Source organism: Calliopsis andreniformis, chromosome 6, assembly GCF_051401765.1.
Source record: "Calliopsis andreniformis isolate RMS-2024a chromosome 6, iyCalAndr_principal, whole genome shotgun sequence".
Taxonomy (NCBI): Eukaryota; Metazoa; Arthropoda; class Insecta; order Hymenoptera; family Andrenidae; genus Calliopsis; species Calliopsis andreniformis.
This window is the reverse complement of record NC_135067.1, coordinates 3,071,120-3,098,113: the sequence shown is the minus strand read 5'-3', so window position 1 is coordinate 3,098,113 and position 26,994 is coordinate 3,071,120. Positions and strand designations below refer to the sequence as shown.

Genomic DNA, 26,994 nt, shown 5'->3' with positions numbered 1-26,994 from the left:
CTTAGTCAGAGTATCGTTATTCTCTTGGCCACCGGGCAGTTCCATCAGAAGAGTTACTAATGGATCCCTGTAACACTGACTATAGTTGCTCCAATAGCTGTTGGTGACATTATTCACGAACCACTGGCCATCCAGCATGCACTGTCTGGATGCGTTTGCCTAAACAATCCAGTTGTATTGTTTAAATTGTGTAGGTAATTACGAGCAACAATATTGCACAATCGGAGGGAATCTAAGCAGATTGTAACATTTTGACCAGAAATTATAAAAACTGTGTAATTGTAGTGTTTGTGAAATCAAGCAATCGTATGGAATTTCAAGTTTTTCAAACGAACTTGTTGAACTAACTGAATTATATATAAATGCATGTACGGCCAACTCAAACGATTCTGGCCGCATCAACATTTTGCATCTCTTTTCTTTTCTCTTATTCAATGGCTCCCGTGTAAGAAAGAGATAGAGAGTATCGATGCGGCCAGATTTGGCTGAGCTGGGTGTACATTAACTAATTAACTCTTCAATGACGATATTCGTATGGTACATTATACAGACTCTCATTTTTTCAGATATCACAATCAATACATATGTACACAATATAGAATGCACATGTTCCTGTTTAGGAAAATTATTCTAAATAACTGTTTCAAATATCTTGTAAAAGTAAAAGCTAGGTTGGACCATTAGTGTATCTTGTAATGTATAAACAATTTGCGCCGTATGAAGAGCAATATGTGTTACTTATATACTAAGTTAGTTAATACGATAATCACTATCATATAGATCTATTTAATATTTAAATAAACAAACGCAATCTATTAACAACTGAGAATGTAATATTTTAGCATCAGACTATCAGCACTTTAGTTTTTTAAAAATCAACAGCATAACTTTTAACTATATATCTGTATAGAAAGTACATCTATTAAGCTACAATTTACTGTATTCATTTTTAAAATTTTATCTAAAATTAAGGTTAGGTGAAATATTTTCAATTATTCGATCAAGTTATAAAATGTTACAAACGTAATATCATTTTAAAGGCCAAAAAAAGGATTCTGAGTGGTTTTGTACCTTATGTGAAGAAATCAAAGAAGAAAATATGATAAAATGCATAAAATGTTGCCCTTGGGTTCATGTACCGTATATAGAAGTAGATACGAAATTAAACAAATATTATTGCTTAGATTGTTGATTTTTACTAAGATTTTGTAAATGAGGTATGCTGAGATTTATGTAATATATTTGGTAAACTTGCTAAACAAACTTAATCATTTTTACACTTTAATCCAATGGCCCAACTTAGAAAATCAAAAGCTTATCCTAGAAAACCGGTTTCTTTGAATTGACTGATAATGAAATCAATTACATTATCTTAAAGGCATAAATAGTAACTTTTTTTCGCTATCTCTTAAATTTTCTAAATATTTTATTACCAGCCTACAGTAAAAAATATTTCACTGGTCCAAATTCGGCAATTTTTACCTCTATCGATCGCTACTAAAGCAAACAAAATGACAGGATTTTGAAGAAATGAGTTCTCACAATTTTTTTACTTTTATACTATAAAATCCTGAAAATACAAATAGTATTTAACAAAGAATTGTACCAATGACTTTGACTAATTTGATTATTTCAATACCAAAGATATGAGAAATATTGTGGACTAGAAATATAAAATTGAAAGATGATATAACTTTAGAATTACATTTCTATGTTGTGTCTTTGAGGAAAATGTGAATATTTTCTGAAAAAAATTGAGACTACAGAATGAAATTTTTGTGGTTTTTTCATTTTTATATCATGTGTTATAATATAATACAAAACTTGTTATAATAGACTCGGTCATTTAAAGAACTAGTTGTAAGTATGCAAATAAATCATATAAGTTTAGGGTTATTACTATGAAATAATTTCATAAATTAATTTTAAGTTCTTCAGTCTATTAATTTTTAGTTTTATAAACTATTTTAAATTGAATCCTGTAAATAGAGATATCCCGTGTAAGGATAATTTAAGTATAAAAATTAGTAAGTTGGCACTAGTGATAATATTTTTAATATTTGTATGATCAACATTAACAAACAGTCTTTTGCAAAAATTATTAACGCTAAAAAAGCTTTCTGAAGAAGATAAAGAAATAATTCGTATCAATTTTTTTGAAATTTTCAATAGGATGAAAAAACCACATATTTAATCCTAGACCAGAATAAAAACTGTCACAGTTGTGATAGCATGAGTATCCTATAATTGTGTCTATAAGGTTAATGGTAAAACAACACAAGTTACATTTCTAAGAAATCTGAGTTTATGTGTTGATAACAAAATGGAATTTGTTTTATTTTATTAGTAAAAGAAGATTAGATTAAAGTAACTTTTCTGTTTAGAAACAAGAATATACATATGAAACCTCCAATCCATGATACAGAACAGAATTGATGTGCAAAACCACGAACGCGAATTTCTCTAAAATACAAATATATGACATATATTAATTTGCCTTTTACACGTAGAGATATTGTATACGCTTATACAATTCAATATTAAAAATGTTAAGTAATCAAGACATTGAACAGAACGAAAATTATATCGAAATATTAGTAATTATTACCTCTATATCGAATCCAGCGATATAAGACGGACAAGGTAGAATGGCGAGGTCTCCAGGTGCCGTTGATGGCCAGCATAATATTTTATCCCAAACTTCAGGACACCATCCTGTTTTATAAAATTTTTTATCGTTTACTCGCTAAGAATATTTATTAGATTCACTTACAACTTTCTTATTCACACCATCCCGACATGCATTCTAAATTTTCATAGCACAATGTTCTGTTGATACTTCTGCATTTTAATTAATGGATTCTCATCTTTTCGAATTGACACTAGAAGTTTTCTTTTCTAAAATGTTAAAATGTTTTCTAATTTAAGTATACATATAGACGTAATACATGAAAGACACTTGTAGATGTAATTTTTAGTACACTGATATCCGTGTATTTAGAGGTAGGGAGTGTTACTCTAAAACTGGACAGCATCTAAAACCGAACATTAGCTGTATCTTTAAAAAGTGGAACGTGACAAAGCGGTCAAACTGCAAAAGTGACAGAGATGATCATGGAAAAAGTATGTATGTTTCGACTCATTCCAGTCGTACGTATAGAACTAAAGAAACCGACTGATTATTGATTATATTTATGTCTAGATATGTTTAACAACTTTCATGTTGTCTTCTAATATTTTTTTATCTCCTAATATAGTAATACATTACATTAATACATTTCTGATAAGTGTTCCATTTTACGTTACCATTTGAGCGAAACAGATATTTCAATATTTCCAGACAGTCTTATTTTCGTTCGTTAGTAAATATTTTCCTTATCAAGAAGATTCATTTTCATATAATTTAAGGTTTATTTAAGACTCCTAGTTTAGTTAACTACATTTTTTGCCTTTTAATGTCTTATTATCACAATCCAACGTTAAATGTACTATTATGTATTCATTATATATTCAACGTTTTGACTATCAGTGATTACCGACGATTATCACATATAACTTATACTTTTACCTTAATATTAACATTAATTAATTAATCCCATTGAGTTGTGATGGCGCTTAAGATATACTTCCAGGAATCATTAATTAATAAGTAGTTGGAAGAATATTCAATAGAACAAATTACAAAAATTTATGCGGATGTCGAAAACATGTAAATTTACCATTACGAAAAAGAGTGGTTATTTTGATGAAATGGACATGAAATGGTTTAAAGGAGTAATTTAAAATAAATGTAGACAAATAATTTAATAGTGGTTATTAGAATACTGTAATAAATATATGAGCTCAAACATTCATTTGTAGTACTTGTACTTTCACTTAAAGGATCCTAGAATCCTTCCTATCGAACAAGTGAACCCAACTTTTTGAAGGATAGTGTATTTTTCAAGTACACATGTATATACCTTTAACATATATACATTCATTGCTGATTTTTTACATTTTCACAGCTGAACATTGTAGGCATGTTTACCTATATTATATATTTTCAGGTCAAAACACACATAATAAAAGACACTAACAAAAGGAGCAAAAATGCTCAATTCTGGGCTTACTTTTAATTATAATTTTTCCCATGCCTCGAAACTTATTCACCACAATAACAAGAAAAATTATACGATTATTTTTTGTTGAATATCCGCTTCTTTCACCCCGAGACCATTCCTTTCCGAAGAAGTTCTGGAATCGATAAGCGTGTTTTTTTTACACTTTCATAAAGAAACTGAAAAGTCGAGTTAAAAAGAAACGAACTTCGAGGAATGCTGATTGAGTGATTTTGCAGTGAACAAACCGGAAGTAGGCCGCTCGTGTTTGGAAAAGTTGATATTACAGGTAACGTATGATAGAGGACGTAATGTCGTTTCTCAAAGCGAAGAAAGTGAATGAGAAGAACCGTGGCAGCTGACCCCAAAGAATTTGCGACAAAGTTTCCAAGGAAAGCTATTCTTCGGCTAATCGAAGATTTCATTCCAGATTCTTATTACAGCACCACGAAAAAAAAGATCTCCAAATGTTAGAAGTATTTTAAAATAAGGAATGATCCCGTGTGCATTTTTTCGATAAGGAGAAAGATTAAACAAATACAACTTTCTTGTCGATTTTTAGTAATCTAAAGAAATTATTTAAAAAATAGGGCTGAATCGGAGTAAACTAAAAGGTATGGCGGGATGATTTGAAATTACAGAATAAATACACTATAACAGTGATAGTTGAATCTTATTATCAAAACAGCTATACTTTGCCTATTAAAAGCATTCAAGAAGAATATTCTTTATTGGAATGGGATTTCATATCCGAGGTGTAACAAAGATACATTTCAATATTTTAAGTGGTGATAGGGTATCCTGATTGGATCATAAAATGTCTGAAGACAGTCTTCGAACTGTCTTCGTTATGCAGTGATAATGCTTGAAAGTTAACACGTCTATCGCACAGAATCGTTGCACACAGTCGTGCGCGTAGCGTAATATTTATTGGGAAAAACAACGAAAATATGCAATTTTTAATACATCATTTAAACAAATAGATGTTTAAAAAAAATTGTATACATAGTTGCGTTTGTCGTTCAAAAATATGCAGCTACCGAGTTCCGTAGAAATTGGAGATCACATCTCTGGATGTTCCTTTATAATATGTAATAACAATAATGATACTATAAACATTTATTTGAAAATACGTATTTATTAGATAATTAAATGAACAAATAATTTTACATATAGTGAGATCTGATAAAAACTATGATTTTGGTATAGAAGTATAATTTACATATTTATCTTTAATCTTAATTCATCTAACTCTCATTTTAAACATTTTATTGTGTACCTGCTCCATTTAATAAAATATAAATTATTCAGTTATGATTGTAGATTAAAAAAATGATCTTTAATTATTGATTTATTTCAATAATGGTTAACCGATGAATGATTATACTTAACATGATTACTTCAATAATCGATCACAGAGGTAAACATAATATAATCAGATACAGCTGAACCCTGGTCGTGAATTCTGACTGAGCGAATTCCTATCTTTGACGAATATCAGCTGACCAAATCAACTCGATGCTGGTTAAGAGGAAACTCGTGACCTGACTATTTCTTCCTCTCACGAAAAACGGTCTAGACCAGAGTTCTGACCGAAGTCCTGACTGGAGTTTTGACCGATTATAACTGCTCACAAATTCTAGTTAAAACGAAGCTTCTGACCGGTTATAACCGCTCACGAATTTCGGTTGACAAAAAATCCTGACCGTCTCTTTTGATCCGAAAATACGGTTGAGACGAAACCAAGAACCGCTCAAATCTTTCAATATAATCCCAAGAACGACCCCTCGTGTAATTTTGGTCGACACATTGACCTGACTGTGATCGTAACTGTAATTCTTTCGGTCTCGACTCCCTGCTTAAAAGTCATCAAAATCTGTAAGGGTGTAATACTATGTTCCCGGTACAGTACAGGAGCAAGAGGGATCTCTTGATCTACATTGTGTGTGTGGCTGCAGTGGCGAATCGTATGCGAGAACCGAAAGCATATATGAGATTGAGCGTGTCCTTTTCCACTCTGACTAATTAGACCTGCATACTTTTCGGGGATCATCTCTTGAGCGCAGTACAATACTTTGACGCGTATGCGTATGCAGAAAATTGAATTAATTTTGGCGTCCTGTAAAGGACTGAATACGTGGAAGAGCAGGCTTCGATAATGAAGGTTTCGACATTCTATAAACGGTAAAAATATGTATTTCTTTAACGGCTGAGTCTTATGGGCATCGAATAAAATTAATTTGATGTTAAAATAAGCTGTATAATACGTATCTTAAAAAATATATAATTTTTGATATTATAAATTCTTAAAATTAAAATTAATATTTTTGAGTTCTAATCGTCAAACACAATCGAGAGGTATAAAAAAAAGGCATTAAGTTTTAGGCCCTCAAGATAAAATTTAACCTTTACTTGCATCTGTGGGCAATGGTACATGCACGGGTACATCTCTGTTCGAAAGTTTACCGTGTAATGTGTAATAATTTGAAAAAGGAGTTCCATATTTTGGGTTGAAACGCGGCAAGTGACAAGTGTGAACTGTATGAATGCGCATGTGTGAAAGAGTTAGAAGGAGATAAAAGAAAAGGAGTATATGTAGTCGCAGTTAAGAAGTAAAAGAGTAAAGTGAAATATGATTACGATCATGTTTCACAAACACAGGCATAAACACTTTTTTTAAAAAAATCAAGGTTCAAGCTTAAAAGAATAAAATCCTTAAAAGCTTTTTTTATTTCGTTGTTTAATTTGCGTTTTGCAAATTATACGCGGACAGCAATATCCTTTTTAATGTATCAATATCTTTCAATCAAAATTTCTAAATATCTTATCTTTCAATACAGAAAAAAAATTGTAGGTTATTTTTATTTATATGCATGTAGATACTTATGTTTCCCTACCAAAATTTCGTAATTTGTATTACAATTTCGAGCTCCTACGTGTGTATCTATAGGAGTTCCATGGGGAACATATGATTAAACGTCCCATTAAACTAATATGGCTATCATAACGTCGGCAAACACGAATTTCTAACTAAATTTGCGTCGTTGCACATTGGCTGCATGCGAGAATGTCAGCACACGTTGTTTCAGAATATGACAGGTCGCAGAAGCAGGGTACAAGCGCAGAAGTAGCCGCTCCAATGGGTGTGCAATGCGTAAATGTGATTTTCTGTTGCACACAGTCAGACTTTAATGGATTCCTATTCCTGGAACTTTGGTGTGCCTCTCGTCAAACTACGGATTGGAGAATGATAGTTTTGATATTAACGTGACGAGACTGACCGTTATAATTTCACCATTTAGGCGGGTAAATTTGATATTTACTGGTACATCTTTACTTATATCTATTAATAAGAAAGCTGATTTTCATCTGTTAATTTCTATAAATGGCATTCTAACCGAATCAAAGTTTATGTTGAGAAAATAAAAATTAAAATGAAAGCATGTACAGCCGATTACAAAAGTATTCGGTACACTATATAACACATTCTGCATTTACAGAGAACATATGTGTAGTGAACAAAAAGGGGAACACTATTTTATGCTACAAAGTGTAGTCTATGAATAGCACAAATGCAAAAATTTTTCATTCATAACGTACAGATTATTAAATACTACAACAAAAAGGAAAAACTAGTTCATTTAAAAATATTCGGACACTTTATAAAGATAAGAAAAGTAAAAAGAAAAAAAAGAAAAATAGAAGTAAATGTTTATTATTTGATTGAATGCTCTTTTTGCTTAATAACAAGTTCATGTAGTTTGAAATGTTAACAATCACTTTTCGTTAATGATCAACGCTGTTTTTTATTCCTCCAATAGCGAATTATACAATTTTTTTAGTATATATTGGTGCTTTTTACAAATTCTAAGGTCCAACTGAATGCATAGGAATAGTTGTGTTCTGGTAAAAAAATTGTTACTTTAATTTTGTAACATGAATCAGTAATATACCCAAATATCCTTGCAAAATCAGAAGTTTTTTTCGGTTTAGTCTCTAATGGTTAGACAACAGTACAATTATCATTCGAAAAATTATTCTTAGATACATTTACAACGTGTCCGATTATTTTTGCAATATAAAGATGAACTAGGTTTTCGTTTTTGTTTTGTATGTCGTAAGTGAAAAATTTTTGTATTTTTGTTATCTATAAACTACATTGTGTAACATAATATAATGCTAATTTTTTCGTTCACTACATGTTTTCTATAAATGCAGAGCGTTAAAGTCAAATTACACAAGTGTTCGAATATTTTTGTAACTGGTTGTAATATTTTATGAAAGAAATGTTGATATTTGATAGTAGTTTAGGCATGTGTAGAAAAACGGTCTGCTCTTTCTTATTTAACAATGAAAAAAAGTAACTACAAAAACTCTACAAATACATTAATATTTACTGGAAATAACTACGTAATGATATGTTTAAGTTATTTAAGAGGCTCTAATATCTTTTTTAAGAAAAAAAATTTTTTTATGTTTTGCAATGTTCATTCAATACCGGTCACCACAGATATTTAGAATATTATATTATTATTATATTATATTATTATTATATTATATTATTATTATTAGTTTTATTATCTTACATTCAATACATACATGAGAATATCGCAAAAAATAATGGATGGGGTATTTTCGAAATTGTGCTACAACTAAACTGGAAGTAATTTCTAATGTAAAAGTAAATCAAGAATACATATAAAATAAAATATTCTCGTATAAAGTTTAATTTTCGAAAAAATTGTATTATACAATTTAGCAATAAGTATGTACATGCATTTAGAATATATTTCGTTTAGTCGATATGGCTAGTCTCTGCCACTCCTGTTGTCTTTATAAACAATTTCATTAAAGTTTTGATATAATTTTAAAGAATAATAAGCAGTATGTTTGAGTAATTTACTTATTTTTGCTTTGCAAAATGCAGTCGTTTAATTATATTTAGAAAAAAGGTGTTCAAAATATTTTTAAATGCTTACAGATAAAATTTATTCAAGAGAAATCGAATATCTGCTGCCTGTCGCTAAATGAGAGTGTTAACTATTAATGAACTGGAAAAGGAAACAAGGGATATGAAGTGGTAATTAAATTATGAAGTATCGAGTGGTAGAAGGTATATCTCGATGGTAATCGCTTAATGAAAAATCGATTGCACGAAGGTCATCTATTAGCTAGTACTCTTCAGCCCTTCGTTGAAAACTAATGGGGTTAACGTCTGCTAGAAATTAACTTCGTTCCATTATATTCAATTTATTTTATCGGCCATAATTATCACTACCACTTCTCAGTCCTATGAATTTTCTTCTTTGTGAGTCACAGTTTAATCAATTATTCAGGAATAAGTTTAGACAATGGTTCAAAATTGCAAGTTAGCTGATGGTAATTTTCCAGTTTAGTGACTTTTCTCTATTTGGCTATTGGATTCTGGATTTTTTGTAAGAACTTTATTTCATCACTAAAAAAAAACAATTGAGAAACTCGAAATAATACTATATGTATTTCTGGCCTTGAAATCAAATGAAGTTGATAGACATAGTGGATGGTCTGCGTAGGATGTTGGGTAAGTGGCTAACACTGGGAAGTCGTGGGATGATACGAAATGAGTGGAATACGGAAATGAAATATGAAATATCTTTCTGACAACCGAAATTACAATGATAGAAATTAATAGATTAAAGCATATTAATACTCAACATCTTACCACGCACCACCCAGTATTAACCAGGTACCTAACATTCCACGCACATTATCCAGTATGAACCACACATCCAATAAAGTTTTTTAGCGAATGTCTCGGAAATTAAAGGCAAGCGGCGGTTATACCTATGTATGAGGAAATGTTATTTAAAATGTCGACTTTGATAACATATTTCAAGGTCATTGGAATCGGTGAGATGTGCCCTCAATTATGTAAGGTTTTTAACCCTTACGTTACGATATTCGACTAAACTCGATCGTCGCTACATTCCCATTCATTGCGAATTTTTACTTCAGATCATGTGTTCTTATTTTTATAACGATATGTATACTATATACTAATATGTGAAATGCAATAAAAATTGAAGATTAAAGACTTTGTTTCATCTAAAATTGACCTTTTTCGAGAATTGTCTAAAGGCATAACTGTGCAACGTAAGAATTAAAACAAAAGTTGGGGGCAAACACACAAAATTGGAAAAGTCACTAAACTGCAGTATTAATCGATCAAAGGGTAATTGAGAACAATAAAAGGAATACTTTATGTCGAGTAAATGTTTGTTCGTATTGCTCTATTGTCAAAGAACAGAGTTTTAAAAGTAAATACTTCTTTGTAAAAGTGTTTTGATTAAGTATATCCAAGACGAGTGATTTAAAATTTTCAAATTTCAAAATTTCCAAATTTTCAAAATTATTTTATGCATTCTTTTTAATATTGTGATCATTTGACGTTGAGAAGTTAGAGTTCGTCTTTTGTACACTGATAGTTTTACCTAAATGTTTTATAACTTTTTTATCACAATTGTCATCAATAATCGTGCTTTCGTGATACCTTAATACACATTAAAACTTTAGGTGTTTGAAGACATATAAATTTCATTTTTTACTCTCCTCCTTTCATGGTAATACAAGTTTCAAAGGTCACGTATGATCAAAGCAGCCACTTACATTTGATGACTACCCTTAAAAGGCACTCGTGGAAATAGATCTTCAAATGGCGGTTTGGCAGTTGGTCGGTATAGTACGAATAAATTACGTTGGTATTCACAAACTGAGATAAGTAAAATTAAGAATCGAAACGAAATTAAGTGATAAGAACTTGAGTTTCCGAATTATTGTATTATTTGTCAAAATGTGTTTATTTGTAAAACATTTTTAAATTAATTGATTTGTAAGAATACTACCAGTCAAAAGTATTCTCGTACTTTTTTATTATTAATAGAATGCAATTTAAATTCAAAATTGAAGAATTTACGATAACTTCATTATTTGTAACTATTATAAATATTACGTACTGTGAAGCGTTATCATACGACGAAATTAAGAATAAATACCACATTTATTGAAGTTATCTTGTTACTTGATAAAAACATGTTGGAGATGCCTCAAGCGGTAATACTCAGCCATGGGGGATAAGTCGATGAACCGCTTATTTAATTTGAATGTAGTATTGAAACGTTTAAAAAATGTACAGTCGTTATTACTTTACGCTAATTGTTCAGTTAGACCTAAGGTAAGATAACTAATCCCAAACAGGATTTTCATATTTCAGGATTTTATATGTGAAAAATGATATGCAGAATGAGCCGATTCATTTGTTAATTGATTGATTAAAAAGTATTCTTTCTACTTTAAATCGTGATAAGAGCTGACATTCACTGAATTCCTAAATTTAGATTGTCAGATGAATTAATATTAGCATAATCGAAAACAGGAAGAATACTTTGTAAGTCGCCAGTAAGTGGACAGTACGATCATTTCTATCTAATTCCAGAGATATTCCAGCCTTTTAAATGATCAGGGAATGTTTATCGACTTTACCGGGCGTAGCGCACTGTACGCAATATAGAATACGGTATAACTAAAAAACTAAACGATTGTGAATGTAAACTAAACGTGTGTGTATATGAATTTTTTTTATTGTCTTCGTGTCTATGATTTACTCTCCAAAAATATCTCACATTTTCAGATATGTTCTTTATATGTATAGTATTTAGAACTTGTAGCGCACACCACGCACCGTTCCGAGAAACAGCGACGTGGACAATGCTCAACAGCGATACGTTGACAGTCCCAATAATATCAATCCACGGATTGGCCACGATTCGATGTCATACGTGAGAACCAATTAGGCAAGGCGTAAGGAAGCGAGTTTTAATATTACATCGACGAGAGCAGACCTTTTGCTCTTTTTCTTTGAGCTGTGAGAGGATTTACGTATGGTAAGCGCTTCTTTCTTACTGATCTATATCTGGACCTGAGTCCAAGTGTATTAAGCTATTAAGTCACACGGAAAACAGACATGGCTCTGAGCTCCGATATGTAATCGATACGACATAGTCCTGAACTTTTGCGACTATTTGAACCGCACCATCTTTGACGATAAATTATATTCGCCATCTTTAATAACACGTCCCCGTCGGTATCGGGGTGCTATTATTAGTAGTAATGTCGCTTGTGTTTAGAATAGAGATTGTGATGGTGTAATGATCGTTGTCGTAAAATTCGTTTCTTATTTCCCAGCCTAGATTACCGATTACTGCCGTAGATGTTATTGAAACGCTAATTATGTTCTTCTCTGCTGTAGCTTGATTGAAATATATATTTCCTAGGTTGTTAAAAAGTATTATATCGCGGTTGTTTAGAATCGTGAACAAAAAATGACCACTGATTTTCTCTCAGAAGTCAATTTTTTGGATCCTCAGATAATGTTGCAACTGTTAAAATCTTCAGGTATTATGAACGGTTTGGGTAGCTGGTATATTGTTGCAAGCATCGGCCACGAGCAACTGGTGCTCGCAGGAAGAGAACGAAAAGAGGATCGAAAAGTATCAATCGAACGAACGCCTGTCAAGCTGTCAGTTGCGGACAGGCTGGCCACGAATGAACTTGAACGTGCGCACATACGACTATCATTGCATGCAGTGTAAATGTCAAAAGTTGTCAATAAAGTCGTTATACAACGTGTGATATTAATTATGTCGGGTCGTAAAATGTGGATGCGCAGGACGAGGTCGGATCAGGAACCGCAGACACGCGGGATCTGCGAAGCGAGTCGGTCGTCACAGGCGGCTCACAACATTTTCAATTTCTTTGATAAGAAATGTGTAGCTATTTGGTGATTATAGATTGCATATACATATTCTATTTTACAACTATGGAGATCATATACATATTCTATTTTACAACTATGGAGATCATATACATATTCTTTTTGAGATGTAGTATATTATTGCCATGGTTGTTAAATTAGTGAACAAATTGATTTCCTTAAAGTTTATTAAATTGTTTATGTACATTGTTACTCTCCACTACCATCTTTAGAGTTTACTTTATTCTTTTACATACTTTCATATCATCTTGGTTCTGCGCAGAAATTATTTTTAAAACGAGTTTCTTGAAAACAGAAAATGTATAGAGAGTTTTCTCTAATAATTTTCTTTATATTTGGAGCTAGAAATTTATCTATATTCTCCTAGACTGTTGGATGAAGAGAAATTTTTCGTTTTTTAAAAAACTTTCGTTTTGGGTTATTTTCAGCTTTACCTCTTATCTTATTATTTTCGAGTAAAAAGAAAGAGTCGATATTTATATCAGAATTAGAAAATTCATCTGTTAATATATCCAAATTAGATTCTGTAGTGAACAAAATATATCCTTTGATACCTGTATCTTATTCTTTCTAGAAAAAGTTGTAGGTATCCTCAGGGAATATTATGCGAAAAGTGTGTAATCTTTTATCCGATAGTAACTTGGAGAACTTCTTTCGTTTTGTTGTTGTAGAGGTTAGATATTGCTGCTTGTTTGGTATCAAGTTCCTAAGTCGTCAAGCTTTGGTTAAATGTCTTTCCTTCTTGCAGATGAAGCATGTAGGGGAGTTTGTTGATGTAAAAATCCAATAACTAGTCTTATCGTACTCTATTTTCAAGGTATTCGGAATTTTTTCAAGTCGTCAGGGGGAATATGTATAGATTTACTTTCAGCACTGTCAGAAAAGTCATTGAGTCCCCGTTTGAAGGAAAGGGGAAAGGTAGGATGGTGATGCCTGCTCCATTTCGCTTCTTCCATTTTGAGAAGCAATGGGTATCCGGTACATGGTGTTGCTTCTATCACGGAGAAGTTCCACCGCATGGTGGAGCGGTGGAAACTGCCCCGCTATTGTATCTTGTCCCACTCCTTCAGACGAAAATTCAGTGACTTTTTCTGACAACGCTGCTTACCTCTGAAAACAAGAGTATGAGAACACTCTAACTCTAGCTCCTTTATTCTAGCTTTAACGAAAGGCGTGTTTCTTTCGAGTTTGATATCTGGTTTTATAAAAATGGTTTCTATACAATTGCGCTGAATAATAGAACATATGAATATTAAAAAGAATCATTCTTGTTTTGCATTTTGTTAGTTCCCAGAGTTATCCTTTACACTCTACAACTTAATATAAGCCGTTTGGTAATTGTTTAGTGACATGGAATAGGCATATTTCATTATTTTAAATTCTAGAAACGAATTGCTAAGTTATTTGCTAAGTTAGTCGGCTTAGTAATCGCTTTAAGTAGAGGTTCTGATCTAGAGCTTTCAGAAGTTCGACTTCTATCTTTTAGATTTTCCCCTTTTTGATGTTTGAAGAATATGCAATTTATAGGAAATTTCAAAATTCTAAAAATTACTAAAGTAATAGGCTTTTAAGTGGCAGCTGCCCACTATCAATGGTTTTACATTAAATATGTTTTTCTCCAAGAATTGTTTTTCGAATGCATAGGATAAATATCTTGAAAACTAATGTATCTGTATTAAAATTAAAGAATATGTTTTTTCCCAGACAGTGAACTTATGATATTTTGATTTTTTCTAAATCTACAAATTTTTAAAGAGCGTAGAATTGTGAAAAAGTTAACAACAAAATGGTGTCTGACTTTAAGGTAATAAAATAAAATTTGTTGTTCCCTTTCGTAGATTGACTGCCTCGGAAATTTCATACAAGAATATGTTCGACTTTTCCGATTCAAATTTACAATCGAGATTTCGAGGTGCTAAGCGTTCTACGGTCCCACCGTTCAAATGAAATTTTCCGAATACTTATTCGAAAAAAGTATATTCTCCTCTTCGAATACTCTCTTAATACTTGTATAAAATAGAAAATATACACTTTTTAATATGCTCAAAAGATAGACAATAATATGCCGAAAACCACAAATTGTCATCTTATTTAGTTTATTATAGAAAAATTCCCAAAATGATCTTTTTGTAACTTCCTAAACCGGAACCTCCGCTTAACGTAGTCTTTCATAGTAAACCCTTCTATAGCATCTATCACTAAAGTTATGGTTTGATTTTTCTTCGAAAAGAGTATGTTTTTCGTAATTTAGCATAACTTCTTCCTTTTACTTTTATTTCTTTTGTATTTCTTGTAGGCTGATTATATATTTCTAATTTTCGGTGCACTGATGAATTAATAATGGAGACACTTTACTAGTTCACTTAACTTAATATGACAATTTGTTTTTGCTTTTCATTTCAAATTCACTCATACACACCACCACTGTTACAGGCAGTATGTTACTCGTAGAACTTTCTTCACACTATTTACAAATACGATTCTATCCCATGGTAGTCCGATCAGAGCTAGTAATACGAACTGTAAACCGTTTCTCGCAATATATTAGTTTTGTTAAATCAAAACTGTTGTTGGCGACGAACTGTTGGTGTAATCCTCATTGTTTAATTATTGCACAAGTAGTGTAGTCTGCTTGATGTTGGTCAGAATAAATTGTGATACTTGCTTTTAAATAATCAATTCTTTAATAACAAATGTACATACATATAGTATTTAAAGGTTAATGTGTTATATCTACGAATCTTTTCACGCTATCGATCTAACCTAGGAATTGATCTAGTTCTCTAGGCCAATGAAGAATTTCCTGGCAAGTCTGGTATGAATCAGATCTAACTCTGTGAAAGCACAGAAATTCTTTGCCTACAAATTTTTTTCTAACACCATAAGACTTCAGCATCCCTTTCAAGTCTTAAAGATTTTACTTTTGGTATGGATGCTGAACAGAATTTCTAGGGTCGTCCCTCGATTCGTTACGTTTATGGCTTTTCTTCCTCTTTTACCTTACCAGTTTGCACGAGAAGAAAATAAGTGCTTAAGATCCGCACATGCATACTTGCGAGCGGAATATGTTCGCATGTAGAGCATAGTTCTATCATCAAATATTTAGATATGTATATCTTGTTTTCCTGAAATATTTTAATATTTAATATACCTATAACGTGTAATAGTATATGAGAAGATTGAGTTAGTCGAACAATTGTTATTCTGTAGAGTGATATCTTTTGAATTGTTTAGGTCGCTGCTTCATCCATAAAAGATAAGTTATGTTTTATTAATTGTACATATAGTATATACATTCCCAAATGATACATATGTATATATTATAAATAAATGAAAAAGAGATAATAGATGATAGCACCCCACTTTGAGAATCCTGGGGTTAGGGTCGAGACATTTTTGCCTTAATATTTTAAGTAACTAAAGAAGGTTAAGTGCTTTCAATTTTAATTTACTTGTGGTAAAATGAAACGAGTTCAAGCATTAAATTAATTTAACAAATTAAGGTTTAAGTTAAACGATTTTCATTAATTATTCTGGCATTAAACGGAAAAGCTATGTAGTTATATGACAAGTATTAACGAAGACCGCATTCTGAAATATATATTGCAAAAGCTGAACGAAAAGATATTGGTTGAACTAACAATATGTTGAAACATGTTACCACATCCTTCATATTCAACAGATGGTTGCTTCATCTATCATCTCTTTTCATTACTTTAATATATATTTGCTATATAGAGAAAATATCTGTGAAGTTAGTATCAAAAATGCTATAAGCGATTTTGTCAATTTTTAAAGTAAGTATGCGTTCTATTTTTGGCGGGAAATTCTGAACCTAATAAATAAATAAGAACAAGCTAAATGATTATAATAATACGTATAAAGTATTTTACCGTGGAATCCGATAGGAAATGTAATTTTGAGTTTCAGGAAAATGCTCCTAAATGTTTCCTTGATAAATTATTACTAAGAAAAGTTTTATAATCTGTACTTGTTTAATATTACATTCTTTGTTACAAAATTCAAATTTGTTAACTCTTTCTGGAGCACTTGAAGGAAATAGAAAAGTACACGTATGACTATAATACAATGTAACTAAATAACGCGCGGTAACGCCACTGTTCTACTTTATGACGTCACTAGAAGACATTTCGTTCTTCAATCCTAGCTACCCTGACGAGGCGTTTGGAGGAGTAAGAGCAAACTCAACATTTTGTCAAGAACTTTGTATTGAGTTCACCCTATATAAACGATTTTAAACGCGAAATTGAATGTAGGTATTGTAAGTAAATTGACTAGTGGGTATGCATTTACTGAACTGACATATTTTCTGTAACATGTACATGTGTACATAGGCATTATTCTATAATTATTTGTAATAGTCATTTACACTTTACTAAAATGTGCTACTATTATTATTATAAATTATACTATTATTATAAATATGCTACTATATTTTCTTTACTTTCTTTAGTATCAAATTTCTTCCCAATATTCACTTAACGCATAATCCAAAATAGACCTCTTCCTAGTTAAAACGATGCAATTTTTGTATTTCCACAATGAAATATCGGATGCATAGCACGACTGTATTTCTGGACACATTGTGGAACGGATTCCAAATTCCGATTCCAACAGCGTCATTCCATAAATTCCCTACAAAGCCGGTGTTGAAAGGATAATATCGGGATCAGAGAATGATGTATCCCAAGATTAATTACATGCTTGTAGTCCGTTTGTTTGCTTTTCAAACTAGAGGTATAATCGAATAACAAGTTTCTAATACATTCGGTCTTGGCGTTTGCATACATTCACAAAATTAATGAAGATGTGATAGTGAAGTGTGACGTGATAGTTGTAAAACGAAACAATATCGTTGTGATAAGAACAAAGATAGTAAAGATAAATTTGAAAGAAATTCCATGCATCCTTATGAAAGTTCTTTTAATTACCCAAAATGTAGAAATTTACTGAATATAGTAATCAGTGTAAAAACATGCATCAAGTACATTCGCAAAAATCGTGATTATTCCGATCTCAGCAAAAATATTGTCAATATATCCCCACAAAAACACTATCAGTGTATCCCAGCAGAAGCATTGTCGGTATAAAAATGTACACTCAGTACATTTGCAAAAATCGTGGTTATTCCGCTCTTACAAAGTATCGAAATGAAATAAAGCCAAGTACATAAGCCTTTTATAGTTTATGTGAATAGTCCAGTGTGCGCTGTGAAAAATTTGCAAGATAGTGTAATTTTCGACACAATATATTTATTCTGCATTGTTATAATTATTTTGTGGTAATGACATAATTATCGGAAAATAAAATTTTCTATGGCATGCTCGATGTATGTATGTAATGTACCAGGCGCATCAAAAAATTGCTTGTTACTTGGAGACAATATTATGTTGCTATTGTCAAATTATTAGGCCGTTTGGCCTAACATATCGACTTGCAATGGGATACTTTATAAAGTTTTTAAATGATAATGCACCTGTGGCGGCACTATCTCCAATAATAATTGATCACTATGGGGACTTCCTCATGTCCCTACAACTTTCTTGTTGGTATATGTATATTGTGTTTTATACTTACATTTAGGTTTGCCTTTATAATATAAATCTAATATTTATATACATAAGCATGTTTCCCTCACAGCCTGATGTTTGAAAAAATACTTTAAATACATCTAATACTAGGTAATAAACTTTTTCTGAGTTAGTCTAGTGCTCACCTGATGAACTCTATCTAGTCGTTACAACTTATTCACCCCAGTTGTAACCTCTCCTACTGCCTACGTCGCTGACATTCCTCTGTGCCCACCATTTCCTACATTCTACACCGGGATTGCCGAGAAATTCATCGCCGTAGAAAATTAAACTATGTCACAGATCGGTGATAAATCGGTCACCACTGGCAACCCTATTCTACATCATTATCACTGTCTATCTCTCTTTTACTTCTCTCTTTATTTTTTTTATCAGTTATTCTACCGTAAATTATTAACCACTGCGTAGCCAATTGTAAATAGCATTGTTATGTCGTACTTTTAATCGTATTACATATTGTTACAAACCGCCGACGGACCAGCTCGCATGCCGTGCGTCCGCGGTTCATGTTTCTTGTCATCTTACGTGGAATCACGAATTCAAGGGTGCGAACACATTATGGTCACGTCACGTAAAATCATGTTACATATTATAGCAAATCCATAATGTGAGCCGAGGTCTTTTCTTTGTTTTAGACCTATTTTGCTATAATGTGAAGCAAGTTTGCTGTAATATGTAACGTGATTTCACGCGATGTGACAGTAATGCGTTCATAGCCTAAAACCTGTGGATCTACGTCTTCATAGGCGACTATAGGACTTTACTTACAACGGTATTTACACGTATGTATAAATATCTATATATATTTAGAGTGAAACCGTAAGGGTACATATATTCGTGGACCGCGGTATGTCGTCGACTCTCAGCTTGACAGCCGTCAGTTCTATCGATCCTTTGTAGTCTTCGACTGTCTTCTTCTCGCGAGCACCAGTGGACTGTGGCTGTCTACCGGATTTCCACAGTGATATTATATATTCTAATTATGTATTTTGTAAAACATTGCATCCTTTTACAAATATAAACCAAATCGAGTACAATTAAAATAAGAACACCATTAATTACATGTAGATAGCTGTGCATGTGCGAACTCTGAGACCCGTACATAAAAGAAACTGCGTAAGCAGTCGACAATACATTCTACTCTGACATTAGATTACAAGAGCACGATGATCGCAGAGGTAGTTAATAGACCCGTTCAAGAGGGATGAAAATCGCTCCGTTAGAGGTACTGACTGTTCTCCAGTGTCTCCAGTGGATAACTGATGTTCCTTTGCAGGTTAGTGGCTTGCGTAATATGTATACCTCAATGACATTACTTGATATTAATTATACATAGAAATATTGCAGTACAATAAAGATATAAACTTTTTCATCAGATCGCATTAAGTATCCAAATGCTCATGCACGCTAGTGTCACAAATAGCGACGATAATGACATTTTAACACTAAAAATATTATATTGTTACGTTTTCGGGGAGTCGCCGGCGACTCCTCACACGCGTCGCGAACTCGCGTCCGTCGCGGTGCCATAATAAATGCTAACACCACTCAACTTAACGACTTTATTTACAAAATAACTAAAAGAGCTTTATGTTTCGACTCGACGTTTCCAACGTTTTCACGCTGACAGTTGTTAGTCGTCCCTATTCTTATCGATCTCGAAGACATCTTCCTCGACCGTCTTATTCTTCGTTGCGAGCCCAGCAGGCAATGCCCATGTACGCGGTGCTCGCAAAAATATTAATGTTAATAAGATTAAGAATAAATATATGTAGTACAGATTTGTATAGTTAGCGACAGTTCTAACCTAATTCCATTACGACCATTCCTAACCTCAAGATCCCCGTATAAAAGTAGAATTATATCGAAACTTTTGTGTCGTCCGCGAAATGTATGTGACCAACCGAAGGTGTACCTTCGGTAGGAGATTCCGTTGCATCAATCAGATTTATCTTAATTGACAAGTGGACAATGGTAAAAGTCGACCCTGAGGCCTTGAGTATAAATGTTTTGGAGGACTGGAGCCCTTACGAATCCTCTACGGTAGTTTCGCGTCTCGTCATCTCGTCTATTGAATCAAAGGCTTGCAAATTCCTTCGGGTCTATAGCCCACAAGCCGCGCACCTTAAGCGTGTGTATCGAACTCAACCTTCAATTAGTACGTTATACGTAAAATCAAGTGCCACAGTAGTGCTGCGATGCCAAGTACTTATATACGAAGTTTTGCGTATGAAAAACTTCAGTCGTATATATCATTGGATCCGTAGCTCAGATCTATAATTCAATGGTATTATCGCAATATAATGTGAGTACGATCTTTCGATTAAACCTAGTTTTATAAAAATCAGTTCATCTGTTGCTGAGATCTCACGATGTGATTCTGAAAAGTGTAACTTTTAGCATCATTTTCCTAGATTTTCTTTTCCATAGTATGCATGAATGTCTGGGTGTCCGTTATGTAAAAGTGCAGACTCGACCATCCATTACAGAAGGGGTATTCAGTGTGACATGGGAGGGATACCCGACGTAGTGGATCACTCTCTCATTCCATAGGAGCAGGTTAAGTGGTCCGACAGTGTCGCGATGCAAGTAGATACAGTGTAGTGGCCATTAGAATTGTATCACCTTACAAGAGTAATTGTTACACGAGAAGTGATCATTTGGGGCATTGGTTATTAAGGATCGATCTCCCCCTTTTTTTTTTTACTTTAAATTTTGATAACAATATTCTTACTTCCGTATTCAACAAATATTATTTGTAGCGTGTGCTGCAGTTTTATTTTTCCAAACACCTATACCAATTAAGAAGTAAAATAAAGCTTATACATATTTTAATATATTGTAGTGGCCAATAATAATTACAACATTAATTAAAAATAAGATCTATTGACTATGAAAGTAATTATAATCTCGATAACTAAATACATTTAAATTGTTATAAATACCAAAATTTAAAATAAAACAGGGGAATTCGTCTTTTAACAGCTAATAACACGGACGATTATTTCTTATATCAGTCAAACTAAAAGCATCGGCACCTGTGAGGTAATACAATTTCAGTGGCTACTACCGTAAGCAGAGCATAGCCGGTACAATCGTACATATTTACTGGAGATTTGCGCATGGATACCTTTAATCGTGAATATCATTTGACCCATAATTCCGTTCTAAAACTCAATGGCATTATCTTAATATAATGTTCGTACAATTTTCGATTAAGCCTAGTCTCATTAAAATCGGTGAATCTGTTGCTGAGATCTCGTGTTACGATCCAAGAAAAGTGTCACTTTCATCATTTCATTTTCAAGATTTTCTTCTCCTAGGACTGGATGTCCACACGTCTCAATATCCAGATGTCTGTATCCGGATGTCATAATACATCATGCAAGATGTACCTGGCGCGGCAGATTACCAGTACTTGATACTTGGTTTTTAAAAATCAACATTTAATCTACATTTCTTTAATATCGACTGTAAACGATCAATAATGTTGTGTATAATTTTCAATACTGATGATATAAATTATCCTGTGCGTGCATCGGTAAAGAATAGGAGTCGTTCTCCTTCCTACTTGTGTACGAGAAACTTAAAGAGAAACCAGTTGTATACTTTCAATGTTTTAGCATATGTATTACCTTAACACAAATCAATGCTTAATCCATTTACACATAAGGAAAAAGAAAAAAGTACTTATTTTGCAGCCCTTTACGAAATTAATAAGTTATTGACAACTGCGTACTTTGTAACTCTTCAATTTCTGTTTTTTTTAACGACTAGCAACATTGGATCCTTTTCTCATTCAAGAATATATTATGGAACTTTACGAATTAAATTAAACAATTCCTTACATTATTAAATGAGTTGCTTTAATTCAAAAAGGTGAGTATCATTTCTCCTTTAGGTTAAAATCAGCTTTATTCAGAATAACCAAACCTTTATTTAATGTCACAAAAAGGTATGAAATCCCCCTAAAGAACCTTAAACAGGTAAATAAAACTACGCCAAGTATATGCGTTCCCCTGAAAAATTTACTCTATAAAATCCAATCTCAAACAAAGCATCAATCATTTGAAGAAACCAATTTTAAGATATTAGGGTAAACTAATCCATTGAAATCATTGAAAAACGCTAAGTGCAAGAATCTAATCTTTTACCAAAACATTGCCACTATTATAATTCCAAAAAATATCACTTTTAATTTTATTTCTGCTGCTACAGTCTGTCTCCGTTAAAAATATTTTTGATGCTACTTGCATGTGCCACACGAAAATCATATTTCACCCTATGAAGTGTACCTTCATTTTTATGACAAGAAATTCATTTACAGAAATCAAAGCTTATGCTACAGATAGTAGCTTTTTGGACTAAAAAATACTTGTTGGCCCTTTCGTAATGAAATTCAATTATTATAAACACAGGGTTACTACAGAAAAAGTAGACACTTTTAATATTTTATACAATCCAAATTATTATAGGTATAAAGAAACAGATATTTTATGCGGTTTTGTGGTCAATATCTTTGAGTTTATATTAACCAGATTTTTAATTGAATTGAAATAAGATTAAAAGTGATATTTGTTGGGACTACAATATTGTCAATGTTTTGATAGAAAATTAAATTCTTGCGCTTGGCGTTTTTTAATGATTTCAATGAATTTGTTTGCCCTAACATCTTAAATTAGTTTTTTCAAATGATTGATTTTTTGTGGAAGATTGGATTTTATAGGGTAGATTTTTCAAGGGAACACATATACTTAGCTTGCGTTTGGTTACTTTTTAAATGTTTTTTGGGACATACTATTTTCTAACAGACGAAACCGCGTCCGCATCTTCATTTTCCCTCTAGTACAACCCAGCACTTTCTCCGTAGATTCCTAGGTAGCTCGGACACCGGAAATATACAGCTTGCACATTTTCTGCACTAATAATTCTGATACCTAGCGCCTCCCCAAAGAAATCAAAGGTGTAAGGAGTAATGCAAGGCTAATTTGTCCGACTATTCGAAACTTTCTATGGCCTGAAACGAGCAATCACGGCGCAACAATATTAATCTTGTATTTAGCATATAAAATTATGTACATACAAACGAATATTTATTAGTCTTAGCTTATTTTGTCTTAAGAGTTTTATAGAAAACTGAATGTAACCAAATTCGCTTATCGGAACATTTGTACGAACCGTTTTTGAAACCACGCATTAGTAAACACAGGGGGAGATTTAATCAAGTCGCATGGAAAATTTGTTGAAACTAAATTGGTACTCAAGAGATTATGGACGATGGCAATGGTTACGTGTCACCACTTTAATGGCATCACGAGGAAAATTTCCGCAGCAATTTGGAGTAATTCATGAAATTCCCTGAGAAACACCTCGCTATCAAACATGCAATGATATTCTCCGCTCGTTAATTGAAGAAAATGGCGTGAATTAAAGTCGGTCTCCAGGCAATAAGCCTAGATTTAATCTGAGTGCAAGATGAAGTTTGACAGCTTCTTCGAACTTAGAATTTTACTAGGGATTCCGGTTGCGATTGCAGTTAAGTAACTAATTAGCCAACAACTTAGCTATGGAACTTTGCAATTCCTTCGTTTACGTGGCTCATTAATTGCAACTACTTTTAAAACTCTACGACCTAAGTTCCAGCTTCTGAGCATTATGACGATTTAATCGAAGTATATTTTTCCATGTGAGAAAAATAGACTATTGTTTGGTCAGGATGGGTATAGAATTAAATGGCGACTACGTCGAGAATACATGCAAATAAAATACAAAGTACCCACCGTATGTTGAGATATTTCCTTCATGACATTGCTTCGCCTTTAACTTCAGTATGCGTTTCTGGATATTCGGGCTATTGGGATTGTCGAAGTCAATGTCCTCCTGAAATAATACAAGATATTTCGAAAAACAATTATTTGAAGAACAAACTTAGTAATTCACTAATTTAACACTAGAATTCAAGTAGTCTAGCTAATGGATTTTAAATAGATATTTCACAAGTATTATTCAAATTTATCGTATAAAATATTCTGAAAAATTTTATCGTTCTTATTGTATTAAATAGGTATCCAAAAACCTTAAAACGATAAAAGAAAAACGTATGAAGTGTATGCGTATCCTACAACAATCAATCGCCTACAAAACTCTGATCATCTGCAAACAGTAATTTAAGATATTCAATCAAACAAATCCATTGAAATCACTAGAAAACGCCAAAAGCATATAATAATTCATCCTTATACAAAAACTTTGCCAATATTGTACTCCCAACAAATATAACTTTTAATTTTTAATCCTATTTCTACCGCTACAGTGTCTGTTCTACAAAAAATATTTTTGTTGCTACTCTACATACCTTATGAAACTCATGTTTGGTCATACTGTGTACACCTTCATTCTTATGGTAAAAAATCAACTTACAAAAACCATTGCTTATTCTAGATAGTAGTTTACTTGAGTAACAAATACTTGGTGGACCCTTTTATAAAGAGATACAGTTGTACTAAATATAAAATAATAATCTCAAGAAAAGACTTTTTGATAACATATAAATAAGATAAAGTTTGTCTCCATTAAGTATGTTATCATCACTACTTTAAGACAAATATGTTATCATTATTATTATTGAATTTCTTTACAAAAGTGCTCATGAAGTACTGTTTACTCAAGTAAGCTAGTAGCTGTACTAGTTGTAGAGCTGCCCAATTGGCGGCCTGCGGGCCAAACGTGGCCCTTTTTTCTACTTGTCTCCTCTACAGTATAAGAACAGAAATAATGCTCATTTATGAGCATATCAAACATTAAAGGATCTACGTGACCCAATATCGTCATCGCTAAAAACATACGGGTAATTATGCGAAGGATTAAAAGGTTAGTTTGCCCCACGTATATCGATTTTGACTTAAAACAAGGTGAAGGGAAAACGGTAATGTAGTGGTACATCAGGGTTAAGAATACAGTACGTGTTTGCCAATTTACTGCACAATTAGAAACCATGTTAAAGGTCAAATTCGCAACAGGTTTAAGGAAATGACCTATACTAAACAGGGTATGCGAAGAACATGTTACAAAATCTTTGCTAAAGATAGTGGAGGTAACTAGAAAAAAGAAGCAGTTTAATTGCAAGCATAGAAGGAATCTAATATGTTGGCAAAGTTAAAAAATTGGGATATAGATCAATACGTTCTGTATAAAATGACACTTTGGATAGAATAAGAATAGATTTACAGTCAACCTTCCTATAACGCGGTTAATTCATACCGCGTTATATAAAATTCGCGTTGTAGAAGGGTTTATTGTATTTGTGTATATGCTGTGTTCCTATATTCTTACATCATATTATCATAATAATTTTTTTTTATTCATCTAATTTTTATAGCGACCATAACATACGTAATATGCTTTGATAATATGAAGAAAATAATGAATCAAGGAGTCCAGAAAATTTCTACACGGGGGGCCAGTGATCCCCACCTATACTACTGACTGCCACTATGAATGAAAATACAATGTTTGAGGTACACAATAAACATCTGACATTTTAAATGTGTTTTTTTCGAAACTACACTTTCTGACCTATGTAAGGTCAGTTAATATCTCGACTACTGGATTGTTCAACTCATTTTTTTTAAATGTTGTACACTTCAACTCAAACAATTCTGGCTGCACCGAGAATCTATATTTTCCTCTCTTTTGTTCAATAACGCCCGAATTAAAAAGAGATAGAGAGTATCGGTGCGGCCAGATTTATTTGAGCTGGTGTATGTGCATACTACAGCCTTTAGCCTTCGATTTAAAACTATCCAAAACTTTCGAACAAATGGAATATTCTTCTACATATAATTTTTTTTCTACATATATATTAAGTTTAGTTTCGTTCAAGCAGCCGAATAAATCAGACGTGTATAAGAGTGCTCCTGAAGTAAACAATGCAGGTGTCTGCGTGACTAGTGAGTGTAACGGCGATTAATCGTCAGCGAACAATAATATGGCTCATGTAATCGAGCCAATTAAAATAACCGCCAAACATATATGATAAATAAAACCTCAAATAAGCTAAATCAGCAACAGGAAATCCAAGACCTGAAAAATCCAAGCATGAGTGGGTGGAATACGTGACAGAATTCTATAGAAAACGATAGACAAAGATAGGCAACGAACAAAATAATAACTAGAGAAACGTTACACAAAACAAAATGTGTAAAATAATTCCAATGCATAGCTTAACCGAAATACAACAATGGTTGCAGGAATTTCCACTCAGTAACACTTTCAGTTCACTCTAGGAAGAACACATGAATGCGGATAACGAAACTGAAAACAACATGAACAATAATAACTCAAATAATCATGTACATGTAACCACAAGAAACTCAGATACTAACAGTAACCCATTGGAGGAACATTACTCGATAGTGTAGTCTACTCTATACTAGACTCTATACTTTATAGTGTAGTATCTAACACCCATCGT

General features: G+C 32.5%; 1 protein-coding gene across 3 annotated transcripts in view; it reads right to left on the bottom strand.

Annotated features, from left to right (window-relative positions):
• The window catches only part of LOC143180826 (parathyroid hormone/parathyroid hormone-related peptide receptor), a 163,968-nt gene that overhangs the window by 22,163 nt on the left and 114,811 nt on the right, over nt 1-26,994 (bottom strand). For all 3 annotated transcript variants that reach the window (XM_076380817.1, XM_076380818.1, XM_076380819.1), the window contains exons 3-5: nt 24,302-24,401; nt 2,609-2,715; nt 1-159 (exon numbers count right to left, since the gene is read on the bottom strand). In XM_076380817.1, the coding sequence (XP_076236932.1) occupies nt 1-159; nt 2,609-2,715; nt 24,302-24,401 (366 nt within the window). The remainder of the gene's footprint in view (nt 160-2,608; nt 2,716-24,301; nt 24,402-26,994) is intronic.